Genomic DNA, 19,327 nt, shown 5'->3' on the forward strand with positions numbered 1-19,327 from the left:
CTTCGCCGGCTTCAACACGACCGGTTCACCCTCAACAGCCTGCTACATCACCAGCCTTCCCCTTGGACTCCAGCTAGCATCTATCTAGGACACTTTGAGCCATCGCACGATTACCCTGCTCTTGATATTTACACCAATATGGGCCACCCCCTCTTAGCTCGAAAGGAGCTGGCTGCGAAGCACAATTCGCTAGCCACCACAGGCACTTTCCAAAGCTTAGACTCTTCACACGATCGGCGTTCCTTTCTGTCGAGACTATCCATATTCAGCTGGGGCAAATCGAGGAGCATCAATATCGAGAGAGGTCGGTTTCCTTCTGCAAACAATCGAGACCTCGAGCAATTCGACGGACGTGCCGCCACGGGCAAATCCAATGACGCGATACATCAAGGTATGACTGCCATCGTCGTATTCTGATTCATTTCTGCATACCTGACTAAAGTGTGAAAAGGGCAAAAGAAGATAACCAGACGGCGAAGTCTCGGAGACCTCCTCGGGAAATCACGTTCCCGGGACTTACTTCAAAAGCCCAAGGAGCATCCTGCCAACCAGGTCAGTATCTGACACAGTTCCGCCCATCGTTATTGTCGTCCCTGTCATTCTCGGCGTATTCACTGACAAGACCACAGGTTGAGCACTCGCAGCTAGACCACTTTGTCGTTATCCAACGCTCCGCAAAACCAGAGCCTTTGACCATCGAGCCCTTCAAGCCCTTGGAGGTGGATCTTGCGAGTAGTCTCTCGCAATTGCGTTCAAATGATGCTCTCGAGGAAGCCAAGGTTCGTGCTCATCCGAAGGAACTCGGATCGAACACAGACATTCCGACTGCTCCTTGGGAACAGGTTCCTGTGCAGCCACATCAAAGCCAAGGGCGAATGAGCCCGCGAGACACTCCCATGGTCGTACATCACGCATCAGATGACGACTTTGAGAGACAAAAAGCTCGGCATGATGGCTTCAGGAGAGGTGCCACCTTGGCTCCCATAGGTAGGCAGCCAGCGGACGATCAGATTCCTTCGCAGTGCAGTGAGTCGTCCGCCGTTTCAGAGCTCATAACGATATCTTGCAACAGCACCGAAGAGGACGGCGATGCCAACGATTCCGACGATTTTCAATCGCGAAACCATACCATTCCTATTGCCAGGTCCAATTCGTCAGGCCAATCATCGGCAGCTTCGTGGGAGACATTGGTCCAGGATACCGACGATGCTCATGCTCCCAATTCAACTGACGAGGCTGCCAAGACAGCCAGCACCTCCGAGTACCCTATGATAAAGTACAAGGTTGTATTTCCCACGGTAGAATGCAGATCGCAGACCCGTTTCGCCGAATCGAGGCGAGAGGCCAAGTGGATCATGCGTAATGCCCCAGGTTTCTTTTGCGAAGGTGGGTGGTTCAGCGATTCTGACAACACATTCTATGCCACTCTACCAGACGGTGTTATCGACGTGGAGGGCAACCAAGATCTGCTTCAATGGGTACAACTCGGTGAGGAGGAGACCTCGCCCGCGATTCGATCAAGAGAACCGAGCACCAGCTGTGTCGATGATTCGCAACCGACTCCAACAATGGGGCAAAAAGCCGAAACCAATGACCACACCGCCACGATGGACGGTTGCAAGCAACCCGATAATTCACGAATATGCGGGGAAAATTTGCCTGCTGGCAAGAAGAATGATGCACATAAGTCGGGAGAGGATGTTCCACTTGCACACGATAGCGCGGAAGAGTCCGTCGCGGTGCTTTTGACGGTGTCGCGTTCTTCGATTTCGATTTCTGGGGACTCAATTACCGCAAGGAAGGATTCCTGCGTTCGGGATAAAATCCACACAAAGACAAGGAGATCGACGGGACTCGTTACAGTTCCGAGCTTCCGGGCTTCCAGATCCTCCTCTCGGCCTGTCGTTCTCGACCAACCCTCTAACGGAGCGGCGCACACCAAGTATGAAGAGACGTTTTGCCACGATCAAGGCAAGTTCGTCTCCCAGTCATCACAGTCACCGAACGAATGAGATGAAGGAGTCAAATACCTGGGAGGTTTCCAATCAACGCCTGAGGGGCTGAAGTTTCCTTATGGTACGGATCAGGAGAACGGTACGAGTACGATTTCGGAATACTCAGAACCATACATGCGGAAACTGGAAGAGAGGTTTGAGGCCGCTGCTAAAAAGTACTTCAAGAAAGTTGAAGAACAAGGACGGAGCTGAGTACTCGACGGAATAAGGGAGGTGGACGAGGTCGAAAACGAGAGTGAGCAGTATTATTCATTGTAAGATGACTGTTTGGTAGTGACGAAGGGTCGCAGGTGTAGATGCTACAGTCAGAAACTGCTTTAAAAGTGTTGTACGGCTAGGTAAGATATGTTGTTAGGGAGTGAATAAATTAGGCGTGTCAACAACACCGCAAAGTCAGTGTCCGATGTTCAGCCGTTGAGTGCAAGAGCGTTAATTAAGGCCCGCGCAAGCTAGAGCCACCCTAGCAGTGGAGTGGAGTGGGGCGCATCGCGGTAAGTAAGGTAACTGTAACGAGACAGCTGCCGTCCAATGAAGTGCCTGGGTGAACAGACCCCTGGAATACGCTCCACGACCTTCCGTCCCAGACCAACGCGCCCAAGTCAGCCTCAGCTTGAGTTTGTTTCCCGTATCGTCCAGGGTGTATGCAAGCTTTCCGATTTCAATGCCTGCCTCGCTCGCTCTTGTCAACTTCTCTTGCACCGCGACCGGGAGCGACGACCGACTGCTTGTATTCACGTTTTCAAACCTTTAATCCTCCACTTGCGACAGCATAGACCTTGCCGTCGCCTGTTAAGCTCCCTGCGACCACCAGTTCGCACAGGAGTCCGCGACACGACCCCCGACGACAACCCCGGCTCAGTCCAGCAGAAGGCGCATTCCCAGAAGGTCAAGATGGCCAAGGTCGCGACCGACTTCGAGAAGATCATCAACGAAGGTAGGGTCTATCACGACACGTCACCGTTTCGAATTGGCCACTAACCGGGCATTGTTATTCTTCACGTAGGACGAGAGAAGAAGAAAAACGAGGCTCTCGCGCAGAAGATCTTTTCGAAGGACAGAAGACAGAGCGCCCCTACCAAACTCAGGCCCGGCGCCGGACCATCTCTGGCCAGTAGAGTCGGTGTGAAGAAGGTACGATGAACTTCCGTTTGCCGAACCCTGCCCTGAATGCGCACTTACTGACATCGCTCTGCGGCAGCGCACTGCATCTCTCGGTCCCAAAGCTGTTCCCGCTGGTAACATCGACGGCGACTGGACACACGATCTCCATGGCTCTGTAAACGGTGGAAGAAAGGGCGGAAGGAACGGCGGCGGCGGCGGTCTTGCGGCGCGCATCTCGGCGCCCGGAGGCAAGCCCGCCGCGGCTGCGACAACCAGACGAAGCGACCGACGCACAGAGCAAAGGGCCGCGATAGTGGCCAATGCATTGGAGCGCTCCGACCTGATGGCTGATGTGCAGATGACGAACGTCGCTTCGGTCAGGAAGGGCCTCTCGATCCGCGGTTTGGCAGGACCCTTTCCTATCATGGCGCAGAACTTTGCGCCCGGCACGACGGCCGCCGACATCGAGAGCGCAATGACGCCCGTTGGTGGAGAAATGCTGAGTTGCAGGATTATCAAAACAACGCCGTTGCTTCTGGCGGAGATGGTGTTTGCTACCAAGGAGGGCGCCGACGCTGTTATTTCCACGTTCAACAACCAGACGGTGAGTGCATCCCTCTAAGTGCCTTGCATGAGATTGTGGGCTGACCCCGGGATTTTAGGCCGACGGTCGTGTCATTAAGGTCTACCCCAAGCCTGGTGGCTACAGAGATCCCACTGCGCAGGCGCCTCCGTCGGCACCTCGCAGTCTTCGCTCTACCGCGAGCAATGTCGTTGACGGCTCCAATGGCTTCCCAGAACCAATGGCAGCTGACAACGTCGGTCCCTCCAACGGCCTCTACAGCGATAAGATGGTCGGTAACGGCAATGGCGGTGGCGGCGGTAACCGCAGAGGACGTGGCTGGAACCGCGGCGGACGTCGATGAGGAAACACGGCGGGACTGAATGAAAGTATGGATGCTTGTTTCTGGCGTTGGTAAAGAGCGGGCGGAAGGTCGAATACCAAGGCAACCCATGTATGCGGGTTCCCTTTCACGGCGATCAATTGGGGCTCGTTTTCTCTCGCGGTTCGAGAGTTCAGTATCTTCTTACTCAGAGCATGTGTACTACTAGACAACCCTTTTCATTTCTTGGTACCACGACGCTGCTTTCCCCGTTTTACATGGCCTGGAAAACGGGACACGTTCGGACTTGAACTCTGCAGCGCCGCACGGAACAAGTAGCTTTTGTTCTATGAACACATGGAATGAAGGGGTATATTGTAAAATGTGACAAGGCTATTCGTAACCTCTGCTGTATAATGGTATTGTTTTACATGTTGGTACATTTTGTAAGAGGATTGATCAAGAGACTTGTTGTTGCGGGTCGGTCAGCTCGACCACGAAGCGGTTAATGGTATTCCGCTTCTGCTTGATCTCCTCGAGCAACTCCGGGTCATTATCAAGCATGTTGCCCTTTTCGATCCTGTCAACCGTGGCAATCATATTGCGAGCGAGTTCAAGGAGACTCTTTTCGAAAGCCTTGTGGCGTTTGATCCAATCGGCGGTTGAGGGTTTCGCCTTGGACCTAGACTTGGACATGACCTTCAGGGCCGACCTGGCGTTGAGGAACGGGCTCCATAGCTCGTTTATGGCGGTTGCGAGTTGCTTGCCATAGCCCCTATTTCCGCCGTCTGAGTCCCCCTTCTTGATCATCTGGCGAAAGCTGTGATCCGCGGCCTGAGCCACGCGATGGTAGAGGAGAAGCGCGAGGAGGTCGATTCGTTGACCTCGGCCGGTTTCCTCCTTCAGGGCCTCCATACCCTGCAACATTTTGTGTAGTACGTCGGTGGCCGTTTGGAAGACGGCGGGGTTCATGTTATCACGGAGACATGCCTGCAGCGCTCGGTGAATTAGGGGTGATGTGACATATTTCGCAGGCATTTGCGTTAGTAGATTCTTCGCCCCAGCACTTGCTCCGGCGCGCTCGCGCTGTTTCATGTATGAATTGTAGTTGTCTGCGTCGGGTTTGAGACCGTAATGCTCAGTGAAGAGACGCCAGTACGCGGAGCTGATTTTGTTTTGTTTCCCCGCGCCATGCTCCCGGGCAGCAGTGAGGATGAGAGACAAAGTCTTCTGGCCGGGCACGACGTATGTAGCGTTTTTCGAGTCCGGAACCTTCTTGGGGGACTTGTGACCCGACACGGCAATGTTTTTCATGGTTTCGTCCGGGGATTTCTTGATGCTTTCGACAGTATCAGAGCTGGGTACACCCATCACATCCTCCAACAGCGCGAAGACCTCGGTGTTACCATTGCTGTCTTCGAGCAGCAGAACGCAACCCATGGCGCAGACAAGGTCCTCGTCAAGCTTCAGCTTGCCGTTGCGCCACTCGCGGACAACCTCATCCCAGATGGCCTTGCACTGATCGACCACCTGTTGAATCTCCTTCGCAGCATCTCCGGCCGGCTTCTGCTTGGGAGTCTCAACATCCCATTTCGGCTGGACCTTGAAGCGGAGGCTGTTGATGATGGTTGTGTACGTTCGGGCATCGGCTCTCCGGCCTGCTTTCGCGTCGGCAGTCCCCGCGATGGAGAAGAGGGAGTCGATGTCTCCCGCACGGCCGCACACCTGAAGAACGGCATTCAGGTGGATTCCATTTGCCTTGACACGCTCGTCTTTCAAGAGCGTGTGGTAGAGATTAACCGCTTTCGTAACAGCGGCCTGTGGGTCGAGAGCGTCGACGCAACCGCGGAAGATGATGGTGTAGGTCTGCTCGTTTGGCAGCTGACCTCGCTTCTTCATGTCGTTGAAGAGCTTGATGGCGAGGTTCAGGCGTTTTTGGACGTTCAATACATGGTCGATCAGATGATTCCAGGCTACCACGCACTGATCATTTTTGCTCGCACGCTGCGTAAGAAGGAGGGCCTCTTCGAAACGGTCCTTCTTGAGCGTGGCTTCGACATGCTTCGCAACCTTCCAGCGGTCTTGGAGATACTCGAGGTTTTTGTTGACGGCCCATTCTAGCTTCCTTCTCTTCCTCTCTTCAGCAACTTGTTCGGTCTCGGCGCTTTTGGTATGAGATGCGTCTAGGAGCTTTCCTACGAATTGCTCTTTCGAGACAACGCTGTTGGTTTCCGAAAGAGCATCTTTCTCGAAAGTTGCGCGGAGGCCCGCAACTGTTGAAGGTCTGCGCGGCGCAAATTTTCCAACTCGAGGGGGAAGATACTCTCGACTCTTTTGTCCTACAGTGGTTGCTGGCCTGGAGTTCAGTTAGCGGGGAAGTATGCTTGAGCAAGGGCGTAATACACTTCGACATCTTCTCTTGTGCTGGATATTGAGAATGGGCGCTGAAGGTGGCGTATAGGGAGAGTGGATTGGAGGACACGAGGCGACGTTGGGAGCGAACCTGCACCAATGGCTGGCTTGAATGTCTTCTTCAAGCAAGCGGTCGTGGCCAACATTTTGAGTACTTCGGGTTGAGAGACAGGAAGGAAAGTCCTGCGTGTCCCGTACCGTGAGACAACTTTTCGAAATTTTGCGACGAGGTCGCTGAGAGCTTGTCCTTCTTATCTTATCTTATCTTATCTTATCGCTATGCATTATTTACAGGGTTTGCGGCCGCGGGGCGGAGGGGGGCCTTCGATGCTCCCCATACGCCGTGGCTAGGTTCCCAGGTAAGTACCTAGTGACCAATAGGCCCGGTGCAATTAAGCAGAAAACGCGTCGCAAACACGACGCGACCTCCTTACGCGCTGCCCCTGCTTGCCAAATTATAGTGCACATGAATCTCCCGTTCTAGTTACTTACGTATCTCGCCCGTATTCCACCTTTCGACAATCACGCCGAAACGTCAACAATCTGACCTTCTCCGACGTATTGGCTTTCTCTTTGGTACCATGATCTAAGAATCTTAACGTGCCCTTTTTTTTGCTCCTCTTTCTTCGCCGATACACCTCTCAAACAAACAAACGCAGACTGCCCACCATGCCTAGGGTCGACAGGCGCTCGAAGCTCGCCGAGCTTCGGGCTCTTCGACAGTCCGGCAAGAAGGGTAATTACGCAGTCGAGGAAGTCGACGAGCTCTACGAAGAGGTCGACGAGAACCAATACAAGAAGATCATTCGTGACCGCCTAGACCAAGACGATTTTGTTGTTGACGACAACGGCGAGGGCTACGCCGACGACGGTCGAGAGGAATGGGATCGTGCCCCTCAGTATTACTCAGACAGCGACGATGAGGTCGTGGTGCAAGGGCGAGGTAGGCCGAGCAAAGCATGTAAGCAGATGACGCTGTGGCTCGTGGGAAACGGGACAAACACTGACAGCAAGCAGCAAAGAAGCAACGCGAAGAGGAGGCCGCCAAACAAAACGCCAACGACAGAGATATCAGCGAATACTTTACAAAGGGTGTTGTCAAGACACAGTCAAAGCCCAAGGTCCGTCCTCGAGACCTGGAGAACGAGTCCAGTAGTAACAGTGTAACAGGTTGCCAAGACGCAGGAAGACGAAGACTTCCTTGCCGATTTACTTGGTGAAGTCGACGCGAATGTCCCGGCCCCGGTCTCTCGATCGGGAGGGAAACGCAATAGATCTCCCGAACGACGACGAGCCCGCGTGCTCTCCCCCGCACCAGAGACCAGGCGACACTTGACAAAGAGACCCAAGACAGTTGACGACAGACTCCCTTCTCCTACCGTCGACGATTCAGTCCCCGACGATGGCTACATGCCGCCCATGGGCGATGGCAGGGAGGACAGCCCTGTCTTGGACGTTGCAGACGTTCCGATGTCTGATCCGGCGCCGTCATCACCTGCGGCTAAGGTAGCGCAACGCAAAGCCCAGATCAAGGCAGAGCAAAAGGACGAGGACGATGAGGATATGATGGAGGTTGCACACGCTGGTACCATTGCCGCTGCTAGCATCAATATCGCGGGATCAAGGCCATCCAAAAAGCTGGTCAAGCCTGAGCCGTATCCCTCTCCACTTACTTCGTCTCCTACCAAGGCAGCAGAGCCAGCGGTGGATTCCTCCGCCTGGAACTCCATCACCGACCAGCTAAACCTCGTCAGCAGCTCTCCTGCGGACGCTCGAACCGTCGGCAAGATAGACTATCAGGATGCCATCGAGTCTGACGGCAGTCTCAACATGTTTTGGACAGACTACACCGAGGTCAACGGCAGTCTCTGCCTCTTCGGAAAGGTTTTGAACAAGAAGACGGGGATGTATGTCAGCTGCTTCGTCAAAGTGGATAACATCCTCCGGAAGCTCTACTTCCTGCCGCGCGAAACGAAGATGCAAGATGGAGAAGACACCGAGGAGACAGTCGAGATGATGGACGTTTACTCCGAGATCGATGCCATGATGACCAAGATGAATGTCGGCATGTACAAGATCAAGGCCTGTACCCGAAAGTACGCATTCGAATTGCCTGGAGTACCCAAAGAAGCACAATATCTGAAATGCCTGTACCCTTACACAAGTAGGTCACTGATCTGAAAGATTTGAGGCGGTTGCTAACGCAGAATAGAACCCGTCATTGACGGATCATCCACGGGCCAGACATATTCACGCGTCTTCGGTACGAACACGGCCTTATTCGAGCAGTTTGTTTTGTGGAAAAATATCATGGGCCCCTGCTGGCTGAAGATCACGGACGCCGACTTTGGTGCACTCAAGAATGCCTCCCACTGCAAATTGGAGGTTCTGGTCGAGCACCCGAACATGGTGGCTCCGCTCAGCGACTCTGACAATCTCGATACCCCGCCCCTGACGCTGATGAGCCTCTCATTACGTACCGCCTTTAACGCTAAGGCTAACAAACAAGAGATTCTTGCAATCAGCGCCAGGATTTACGAGAAGCTCAACCTGGCCGACACTACGCCGGCTGAGAAGCTCCCCTGCCGGACGTTCACGCTCATCCGGCCTTACGGCACAGCATTTCCTCTAGGATTTGAGACGATGGCCAAGGATCGGAAGAGGGGTCTTCTGAAAACGTTCCGTCAGGAATCTGAGATTCTCCAGTTCTTCCTTGCCCAGCTCGACGTCGTCGATCCAGATGTCATCATGGGACACCAATTGGAAGGTGTCGATTACAGTGTCTTGCTCAACCGCTTACTCGAGAAGAAGACTCACCAATGGTCCCGCCTCGGTAGACTCAAGCGATCACAATGGCCAGCTTCCATGAACAAGGTCGGTGGCAACGTGTTTGCTGAGAGACAGATCATGTCTGGTCGTCTGCTCTGCGATCTTGCCAACGATGCTGGAAAATCTGCCATGTACAAGTGCCAGTCTTGGAGCTTGACGGAAATGTGTAGTCTCTACCTGCCAGGCAACAATCGCCGACAAGACATCGATAACGAGGCGGCGCTCAAAGGCTGGGCCACTCAAAATAAAGAGGGCATGATGAACTACATTACTCACATGGAAACCGACACGTACTTCATAACTGCACTGGCGTTGCAGGTCCAGCTTTTGCCCCTGACCAAGGTGCTCACCAACCTGGCCGGTAATTCTTGGGCCAGAACTCTCACTGGTACTCGTGCTGAGCGAAATGAGTACATTTTGCTGCACGAATTTCACCGCAATAAGTATATCTGCCCCGACAAGCAGACTTTCAGGGGCAGGATGGCTCAAGAAGAGAATCAAGAGGAGGACGGTGAAGGCAAGAAGAAGGACAAGTACAAGGGAGGTCTTGTCTTCGAGCCCGAAAAGGGCCTGTATGACAAGTTCGTTCTTGTCATGGACTTCAACTCGTTGTACCCGTCCATCATCCAGGAGTTCAACATCTGCTTTACAACTGTGGACAGATCAGCGATGGTGAGTTTGCCGTGTTCCTGTGTATTATCAAAGACTAACCCCGTACTAGAATGAAGATGCGGATGCTGTTCCTGAGGTCCCTAAAGACCAGGATCAAGGTATCTTGCCTAGGCTCATCGCTACTCTTGTCAGCCGAAGAAGGCAGGTCAAGGCTCTCATGAAGGACAAGAACGCGACCACGGATCAGCTTGCGACATGGGATATCAAGCAGCTTGCGCTGAAGCTCACGGCCAACTCCATGTACGGATGCTTGGGCTACACAAAATCCCGTTTCTATGCACGACCTCTCGCTGTCTTGACCACCTACAAAGGTCGCGAGATTCTGCGGAGCACCAAGGAGCTGGCTGAGAGCAAGGCTCTCCAGGTCATTTACGGTGACACCGATTCCGTCATGATCAACGCCAACGTCGAGAACGTTGCAGATGCCTTCAAGGTTGGACAGGAGTTCAAGAAGGCGGTCAATGAGCGGTACAAGCTTCTCGAGATCGACATCGACAACGTCTTCCGCCGGATTCTTCTACAGGCCAAGAAGAAATACGCTGCCATCAACCTGGTGGAAAAAGATGGTAAATTCGTCGAGAAGATGGAGGTCAAGGGACTGGACATGAAACGCCGCGAGTACTGTGGCCTGTCCAAGGAGATCTCCAGCAAGATTCTGAACGAGATTCTGTCTGGCGACGAGTCTGAGGTGTCGATTGCCCGCGTCCACGAGTATCTCAGAGAGATCTCCGCCAAGATGCGCGAGCAGGCCATCCCAGTGCAGAAGTATATTATTTTCACGCAACTCGGCAAGGCTCCAACCGAATACCCCAACGCGGACTCCATGCCTCAGGTTCAGGTTGCGCTCAGGGAGATCGCTCGAGGAAAGACTGTTCGCCGCGGCGATGTCATTTCGTATATTATCACTGGCGACCCTCAGAGCTCCGACCCTGCCCCGAAGAGAGCCTATGCCCCCCCTGATGTCATGAAGGCGGACTCGGGACTCTCCCCTGACGTCGAGTGGTACATTGGCAAGCAGATATTCCCCCCGGTCGAACGTCTCTGCGCCAATATCGTTGGCACCTCAAGCGCTCAACTGGCTGAGTGTCTCGGATTGGACATTCGCAGATACAAGTCCGTCCAGGACAGCCAACAAAATTCCGGCAATGACATGGAGATCCACCCTCTCGAATCACAGATCCCGGATGCTGTGCGCTTTGCCGAATGCACTCGTCTATCCCTCCGCTGCCGCACTTGCAAGGCAACATCCGTGTTCGAGGGCCTCCTGGCGCAGCCAGACCGCGTTTCCGCCTCTGGTGTACTTTGCGGTTCTTGTGGCGCCACTATGTCGACACTGTCCATCGTGGCCCAAGTCGAGCATGCCCTCCGCACTCAGACGGCTCGTTACTATGAGGGCTGGCTTGTGTGTGATGACTCTGCTTGCGGCATGCGCACCCGCCAGATGAACGTCTATGGCACCCGCTGTCTTGGACCTACGGGGTTGGCACGGGACTGCCTTGGCCGTATGCGCTATGAGTACTCCGAGAAGGCCATCTACAACCAGCTGGTGTACTTTGCCAGCTTGTGGGACGTGGACAAGGCGAAGACCAAGGCGTCGGCCGAGACTAACAACGACCTCCCGCGAGAGGATAAGGAGAAGATACTCGCACTGGCTGAGCACAACCGCGTTCGGTTCAGCACGGTCAAGGGCGCAGTGGATAAGTATCTCGACAAATGCGGTAGGCAGTGGGTTGCCATGGACACTCTCTTCGCGAAGCTCGGATTCAACAAACCCTTTCTCGTCGCCGCATAGGCAGTACAAGAGAGGCGATATGCGATGATGACTGGGATGGATCACTTGAGGGCATTGGCTTGGTTGAATGACGATGGGTAGCGGAGTTGGTTGGCTGAAGTTCACTCCGTTTTCAAATATGCACTTTTTTGTTGGTCTTGGCTTCATTTACGGCTCGGCATGAAGGCGTCTGATCTCTTCGATGACCCAAGGCCCGCACAATGGCGCAGGACGCAGCCAGAATCAGAGGAGTTGGCGAGCCGGAGTTTTGGGTCTGAGTTGTGGTAGACTGATTTCGATTTCTCGTATAAGAAGAATAACGTTAATTTCTACCGAGAACTTCCACCTACGTGATTTCCGGGGGGAGGGGGCAACGTAATCGATAACGGAAACCCCGCATCTCATCGTAGTATTCTGGTTTAATCGATCTCCTTCGCGGAATGAGCCAGCCCGACGATTCGTGTCAAACGGCACACATGAGGGGTTTCTGCGAGGGTGCATGCATCAGGGCCGGCAGGGGTGTCGACGAACTCGAGGCTATCCACGAAAAATAAGGGGGGAAACCCCCAATCCACATTCCGCGGACTGACCACGCACTCCCCGGGGTCACACAGGGCTGCAGTTGTCACAATCACTTGGGAGACAGACGTGCAATCAAGCAAAGTTGCGAACTAAGTAATCTCTTTTTGGGCTGTGGTCCACTGGCTGGCTCGTGCCGAATTAAATGTACAAAGTCAGAAGCGTAAGATCCTCCGTCCGGTCGATTACTCCCGCCGTCAACAACGATCCTTCCCAGCGTGTCATGTCCGGAACCCCCGTGGTCGAGCTGCTGTTGGCGACCAGCAGCTTGGATTGCGAGGTATCGACAAGACTCTGGGCTCAACCTCTCTAACCTCTTCATATGTTGGAGAGGTTATTTGGCCAGATCGTTACCCTCCCTTACCGAGGGGACCTCACTTCTCCCCAAAACTGTTTTCCTTTGCTCTTTGTTGCAAAGCTGTTTCGAGTTTCGTTGTGACAAACCAGCCAATAGCCAAGCCAATGCCGAAAAAGAATGGATAAGAAAATGAAAGACGAAATCCTCTTCTGACCAATTCCCGAATCCCCTTTTCGCAGAACAGGAATCACGACCTAGCCGAAGCTCCCCATGTATGCTTTTGAATGTTCCTGTCTCCACCTGAAAGAGCAAGCGTGTGTGCTGGCCTTTGTACGCACACGCGAGCTCTCCATTGTGCTGGATGGACCCTCCAAGGCAGTCTTCTTTCCATCTCTCATGTATCTGGCATTTCCCATCGCCCTTATCCGTTCTCCCAACGTAGCCAGGCATGATAAAAAAGGACCCGTAAAGCGTCGTGAAGTCATATTAGAAAAGAATAAAACACGTGATGAGATTGCATCGAGAGATGCAACCGAGAGGTGGAGAGGGTTGGATGTAACATGAAAAGGACATCCGTAGTCCGAATTTGGGAGAACCCCTCTTCCTTGCGAGAGGTTCTCTCGTTGCGAATCGTCTATGTCGGTATTCTTCTCGAGGTATCATGGTCCGCAGCAAAGATCAGGGTAACTTTTGAAACACACGAACTGTGAAAACCCTCATGTAAATGCACCAAAACAGCCCCCGACCCTGTCTATTTGCTGAAATGCAACGACTCTTTGGAAAAGGAAATGCTCAGATTCTCTCCTTATTTGTCTCCGCTGGCAGCAGAGCTATCAGGGACGGCCTTGGGCAGAGCAGGCGATGCCGCAGTCGAGGGAGGAGAGGCTGGGTTTTCGCTGTCCAAATTGGCGAGTGCGCTAAGAATATGTCAGTCGTTAGGTCCAATAGAGAAACATAAACGAGATCCTTACCTGAAGGCGTTGGTGTGTTGGGTGGTGGGGGGAGTTCCAGTGCGAGAAGAAGCACCAGAGTCCTCGCCGGGGCGACCAAGAGAGCCACCAGGTCCCAGTCTGCGGCCACTGTTGCTGCGGGAAGCAAACATGGAGGTAGGACCGAGAGTGACGTTGCCGCTCGCGGCTCTGCTCGTGGAGCCCTTCAGGCGGCGGAGGTCATCCATGCCGACCTGGTTAGAAGCAGCCTGCATGTAACCGGAGGAGAAGTTGCGGGAGTCGCCGCGACCAAGGTTGGGTCGACCACCAGGACCACCACGTTGGCTACCACTGCGCTGGTTCTCCTGTGCTTTCTGGAGAGCAGCAGCCTCGGCCTGTGTCTTTGTTAGCTCAGGTTGAGTGAACACGGATTCGATTGTCTTACCTCAGCTCGAATCTCCTCAAGCGTCTTGGGACCCTTGTTGGCTTCCTTGGAAGACCATCCAGATCTGCGTAGATCAATTACGTCCATGAGCATGAACTTCATTCTGCTGGCGAGCTCGGGTATATCGGCCATGTGCTGAATGCGGTCGAAGTAGACATTCATCATTTGCTTGCCCTTTTCAGAAGCATCGAGGTTGGCACCGATAGTTTTCAGCAGCTTGGACAGAGACTCTATCTCCGCCTCATCGGGCACTTGCTCGTAGTCGACGAGCTTGCGAACACACTCGTGCATGATACGTTCAGTGAGCATGCCAAGCTTGTACAGCTCGCCGATGAATTGGACGAGACCAAGACCGCGACGCTTGGCGGCGGCAGCAATGTAGTACTCGTCGGAGAGCATAGCAGCCTCCGCCGTCTGCGCGTTGTCCTTCTCGCCCTCCTTATCGGACGTGTTGACCTTCCAGCCACGCTCGAACTCTTCCTGGCAACGGTTGAGGAGGTACTTGCGGAACAGGGCGCCTCCGCTGACGACGACGCCGTTCTTGTCCTTGATACTCTCATCACGGATCTCCGGGCTCATGGTGTCAAGCATACGCTTGCAGAACTTGGCGTACATGGAGGCCCAGTGAGCCTCGTCAGTGGCCTTCTCAAAGGTAAGTTGAATGACTTGGCGGAGCGTACGGCCGTCGGACTCGTCCTTAGATTGGCCGGCGATAGCGAGAATTTGGTCGGCAATCTTGTCGAACTTCTCAGGTGTCATTTTGTTGAGAGCAGCCTTGACCTTGCGCTGGACCATCTGAGGATCCATGTGGTCGGCAGCGGGAGCGGCTGCTGAAGGGTTCTTGCCAACGCTGCTGGGCTTCCAGCCAGAAGCAGAAACCGTGATGGGCTTGAGATCCATACCCTGCGTAAGAGGCATGGTCTTAGCTGCCTGGGCTTCCTTGGCGTTGAAATCATTTCGCCTGCTACCACCACCACCTCTGGCAGAGCGGGTTCTGGGAGAGTTCGGTCCCATGTTGGAAGAGGACGGCGTACGAGCCATCTGTCCCGCAACAGGAAACGCGGGGCGGAAGTTGCCCATGCCACCTCCGCTCATAGCGGCATTAGACATCGCAAAGCGCTCGGCAGAAGTCGTGCCTCGAACGTTAGGGTTCATGGGGCCACCAGTGGCACCAAACTTGCCCATCACGCCGGCAGCAGAGCCGCGTTGAGAGTTTCCACGGCCAGAACCGGCGCGAGGGGTCGAAGCGGATCGAGAGCCGTCGTTATCGCCAATCAAAGACTTGACCTGTTGGTGGAACTCCATGGATGGTTGCTCGGTGAAGACCTTCTGGAACTGAAGCAGGAACTGAGCGTCATACTTGAACGTCTTGCCCTTCTTAGCGACAGCGGCGTTCAAGGCCGGGTTAGGAGAGTGAATGCCAGCGGGGTAGGTGTCTTGGTTAATGACCTGCAGGAAGCGCGCAGACTTGAGTGATTGAAGAGCGGCGCTAGGCTGGGGCGGGTCGACGGGCTTCGTGTTGAGAGGAGCCAGGTTGAGGGGAGACGGCTTGCTTCCACGCTTCTCAGTGGGGGTGGCCTTGGGAGCAGAGGCCTCAGTCGGAGTCGACGCCTTAGACTCGCCAATGCTGAGGTTGGAGAGCTTGTCGGCAACGTCGCCAACCTTTGAGGGCTCACTTTCGGTGGGTGCTCCGGATTTGCTCTTCGCGAGAAGCTCGGCCACAGAAGCACTGCCGCCTTGAGCGCGCTTCCGCTCCTTCTCCTCTTCGAGGCGCTCCATCTCGGCCTCGGCCTCACGAAGCTTGCGATCCTCGTCGGCGGCGTTCAGCTTCTTCTTCTCTTCTTCGGCCTTCTTCGCAGCCTCCTTCTCAAGAGCCTTCTTGGCATTGTACTCGCTTGCCTCCTTCTCGCGACGAGCGTCCTCCTCTTCCATCTCGCGAATCATGCGCTCCACTTCGTCCTCCTCAGGCTCGGCATTGGCGGCAGGCTCGGCAGGCGTCTCAGCAGGCTTATCGGCCTCTGCCTTTGCCTTCGCCTCAGACTCAGCTTTAGCCTTCTCCTCATCTTTTCGCTTGGCCTCGGCGGCTTCTTCCTCGGCCTTGCGAGCCTCTTCCTTGGCCTTCTCGTCAGCCTCAGCCTTGGCCTTGGCCTCGGCCGCCTTCTTCTCTTCCTCGACAGCCTTTGCCTTGGCCTCGGCTTCCTCCTTCGCCTTGTCCTCACCACCCTTGGCCTGCTGGATCTTGGCTCTCAGCTCATCCTGGATCTCGCGAGCAGTCTTGGGTGTGGCTTGACTGTCAGCCCGGGCATGTGATGGTGTTGCTGACTTGGGCGGGGGAGTAGGAGTGGAGGACACAATAGGGGGAGTCTTCGATTGTTGGATGCTGGGAGCAGGAGAAGACGGGGTCTTCATGCTCTTGAAGTCAACAGCCTCACCGGCGGCGTTCTTGATGACGATGGCAGCGCTCTTCTTGGGACGAACGAAGTTGCCGGAAGCCACAACAGGAGTCTTGACCTGTGCATTTTGAGGCTGAGGTGTGCCAGAAGAAACCACTGGAGCCGGGGGCTGACCAGTGCTGGAAGACGGTCGCTCAGAGTGCGAGGATGTGCGCGACATGGCAGTCGGGGCGGGCTGGTGGAAAGGGGAAGGCGCGAAGCCAGGCTGGAAGGGGGGGGCGCCGCCAGGGGGAGAGGGCATGTATCCCATCTGGTTGTAGAAAATGGGTCTGCCGTTATAGTCGTATTGGGTCTGCGGGGGAGGGTAGCCGTACTGTTGCTTTGTGCGTGTTAGCAATCTCTCATAATTACCAGACTCAGGCGAAAGATCAATAGGCGGAGGAGGAGGAGGAGGAGCAAGGAAAGGCCCTTCGCGTATCATCGCAGGTTGCTCGGTGAAGTTGAGTTCACCCTGTTGCTGATGATACTCGTGATAGAAATCAGGGTGTTGCACTGGGTTGCCTGCAGAAAACCGCTCATCATCAGCCATCCAGACGTTCTCGATACGCTGGGTGTTGCGTCGAGGTCTGTTGGCGTCGTAGAACTGAGTATCCTGCGAGGAATCCGTGAAACGCGACTTTTGAGACGACTTGTCCCAATCACGACGAGCATTCTTTCGCTTGTTCTTGAAAGGCGGGCCAAATGGCGCAACAGAAAGATCTTGAAGGAAATGGGGGTGCTGTACTTGTTGAGGTGCCATGTTCGGTGGCGGGTAGTGGTACTGAGGAGGAGTAGCCATGGGCATCTGGTGCATCTGGGCCGTAGGCATGTTCGGCGTTCCAGGCTGGGAATGGGCCAGGGCAGGGCTTCGGGTCGGCGGCTGAGGCGAGTTCGGGTAGGGTTGCATCGGTCTTCCGCCTGGGTGGAAACTCGGCGGCATGCCGCCGCGGCCTCGGCCATTGCCATATTGCTGGTTCGGCGGGAATCCCATGTTGGCGTTGAAAGGAGGTTGGTGCGGGTTGAAGCCGCCGCGGCCACGGCCGCCGCCGCCCTGGTAGCCTTGACGGTTGGGCCCTTGGTTGGGACCAGCGGGTCCACCCACATCACTGTGCTGAGAAACGCCTGATTCCCGTCGAATATGGGAGCCAGGCTGAGCCGGCAGAGCGGCCTGGGACTGAGGAGTGGAGGCTTGTCTCATGTGGCGCTGCAGAGAAAAGTTGTCAGTGAGAGAGTTCCGGGGGCACTTGTCAACATGGAGTAGAAGAGACTTACATCGCCATCGCTTCCGAGACTGCCAAAAGTCATCGCACCAGAGGGAGCCATGCCCGAGGGAGGACGGCCACCGCTGGCTGACGGTTGAGGAATCGGCGAGGGAGAGTGTGCGGGAGACGGCACTCTCTGGCCAGTTCCTGGGATAGGGATGGGAGCAGCCGCGGACTGAGGAGTGCTGTGCGCAACAGCAGGTGAGTTGTATCCGAACTGGATGCCGGGCTTGGAGCCGCCGACAGGGCCGCCGTTGGGAGCGAAGCTGTTGGGGCCGTTGGCGCTCAGAGTGACGGAGCTCTTGCGGCTGTGATCAGCCGCGTTGCCGTTCATGTTGGAAGAGCCGTGAGCGACTGCTGGGGCAGCAGGCACAGCGGGAGTGATGGGGGGACGTCCATTTACTGGTGACGGAGCAGACGGCTTAGCATTTTGCGCAGAGGAGCCACCGACCACCACAGGTGGGTTGGATCCCGTCGCAATCAGCGGCGTGGAGGCTTGCTTCTTGTTCGCACCGGCAGCGGACGCATATGAAGGAGCCGAAGTCGCAGCAGAGGAGTTGGGCGCCGGGTTGGACTGGGGGTTGGCAGTCGAAGTCATATGTGGAATCTCGTCGTTTGAAGTGCGGGGTGAAAGGTGCGTTGATGTGAAGAGGTTTGTTTCCAAGCCGAGAAGTCGTCAATGTTCGGGAGATGATGTAGTTAGTTGCTCAAGACGACGAAGTGGTCGAACTAGCGCAACTGACACGATCGCTCGGATACCGAATCTCAGATTCGACAGAGGGGTGGCTGGTCGCAGAAATTCAAAAGTGAATGACTGTCGTGAAGGAAGTCGATGAATCCTCGCTGGGACGATTCAGGATCGGATCGAGGTAAGGGTCGATTCGGTCTGTTGTCTACGTCGCGAAGGACTGTGTGGTCGTAAATTCCTCGACGGAAGGAACGATATATCGCAAGGCGACTGGGGGAGGGGAGAAAACAAGGTCGTTCAGGCCTTCGCAGCGGTCGGAAAAGAAGCCTGCGAAAGGTTTCTTTACGAACCAACAGGAATTATGAAGAGAGGAGAGTTATCTTCTGGAGGGAAATACAGAAGAAACCGTCGATGAAGAGAGGTCTCTGGGTGAAAAATTATCCACCTGGACCAGTTTCCGTGTTTGTGGTGAGGAAGTTTGAGAAGAGGGATTGACCAAAATTTTTTTGGGCGGGAGACTGTGAGGTAAAGACCCAGGAAAAGTACATTTCGGAGGTACCTTGACCTGCCTGGTCAGAAAGCCCGCGCCCACGCCCACCACGCCCACCACGCCCGCCACAACCACCATTCACTGGATGGGCAGCCCGCATTCACCACGGTGCCTGCCCTGTGTAAAAGAAAAGTGGGTACGGAACACTGTGGCCCCTCCAATGGGCGGCGTAGGTAGGTAGGTACCTAGGTAGCCACGAAGCCATTCACTGGCTGAATCATTCAGGTGCCGTACCTACTTATGAACACCACGACCGTACCTACACAGGTACCTAGACGACGGGACGTCGTGGTGGACCCTACCTACCCCAGGGCCCCAGCCGTCCGTTCAACGGACCTAGCGACAGTGCGTCAACAACCATATCGCTCGCTTATCAACACGGTATCAGACCCGCTATTCCCGCGCACAAATGACAGTGTGAGCTTAGGTAGAATTTGATCAATTAATTGCCACATACTCA

At 54.8% G+C, this 19,327-nt stretch overlaps 4 protein-coding genes across 4 annotated transcripts; 2 read left to right on the plus strand and 2 right to left on the minus strand.

Moving 5' to 3' along the window:
• Positions 1-138: 138 nt before the first annotated feature.
• On the plus strand, positions 139-4,042 carry CkaCkLH20_07004 (uncharacterized protein; the record flags this gene model as incomplete). The annotated part of the gene is made up of 7 exons (XM_038889721.1): positions 139-391; positions 452-552; positions 630-1,488; positions 2,836-2,949; positions 3,019-3,146; positions 3,214-3,720; positions 3,779-4,042. 7 exons carry the CDS (start codon positions 139-141, stop codon positions 4,040-4,042), a joined length of 2,226 nt encoding a protein of 741 aa, XP_038745084.1.
• A 417-nt stretch (positions 4,043-4,459) lies between these two features.
• On the minus strand, positions 4,460-6,558 carry CkaCkLH20_07005 (pentatricopeptide repeat domain-containing protein; the record flags this gene model as incomplete). Its single annotated transcript, XM_038889722.1, has 3 exons — positions 4,460-6,284; positions 6,344-6,356; positions 6,504-6,558. The coding sequence occupies 3 exons, from the start codon at positions 6,556-6,558 to the stop codon at positions 4,460-4,462; spliced, it is 1,893 nt and encodes a 630-aa protein (XP_038745085.1).
• Positions 6,559-7,081: 523 nt separating this feature from the next.
• CkaCkLH20_07006 (DNA polymerase) lies at positions 7,082-11,705 on the plus strand (the record flags this gene model as incomplete). Its single annotated transcript, XM_038889723.1, has 5 exons — positions 7,082-7,355; positions 7,430-7,533; positions 7,583-8,576; positions 8,625-9,913; positions 9,963-11,705. 5 exons carry the CDS (start codon positions 7,082-7,084, stop codon positions 11,703-11,705), a joined length of 4,404 nt encoding a protein of 1,467 aa, XP_038745086.1.
• A 1,661-nt stretch (positions 11,706-13,366) lies between these two features.
• Positions 13,367-18,227, minus strand: CkaCkLH20_07007 (uncharacterized protein; the record flags this gene model as incomplete). Its single annotated transcript, XM_038889724.1, has 4 exons — positions 13,367-13,478; positions 13,533-13,885; positions 13,936-17,571; positions 17,640-18,227. 4 exons carry the CDS (start codon positions 18,225-18,227, stop codon positions 13,367-13,369), a joined length of 4,689 nt encoding a protein of 1,562 aa, XP_038745087.1.
• Between the last annotated feature and the right edge of the window lie 1,100 nt (positions 18,228-19,327).

Source organism: Colletotrichum karsti (genome assembly GCF_011947395.1).
Source record: "Colletotrichum karsti strain CkLH20 chromosome Unknown Scaffold21, whole genome shotgun sequence".
Taxonomy (NCBI): Eukaryota; Fungi; Ascomycota; class Sordariomycetes; order Glomerellales; family Glomerellaceae; genus Colletotrichum; species Colletotrichum karsti.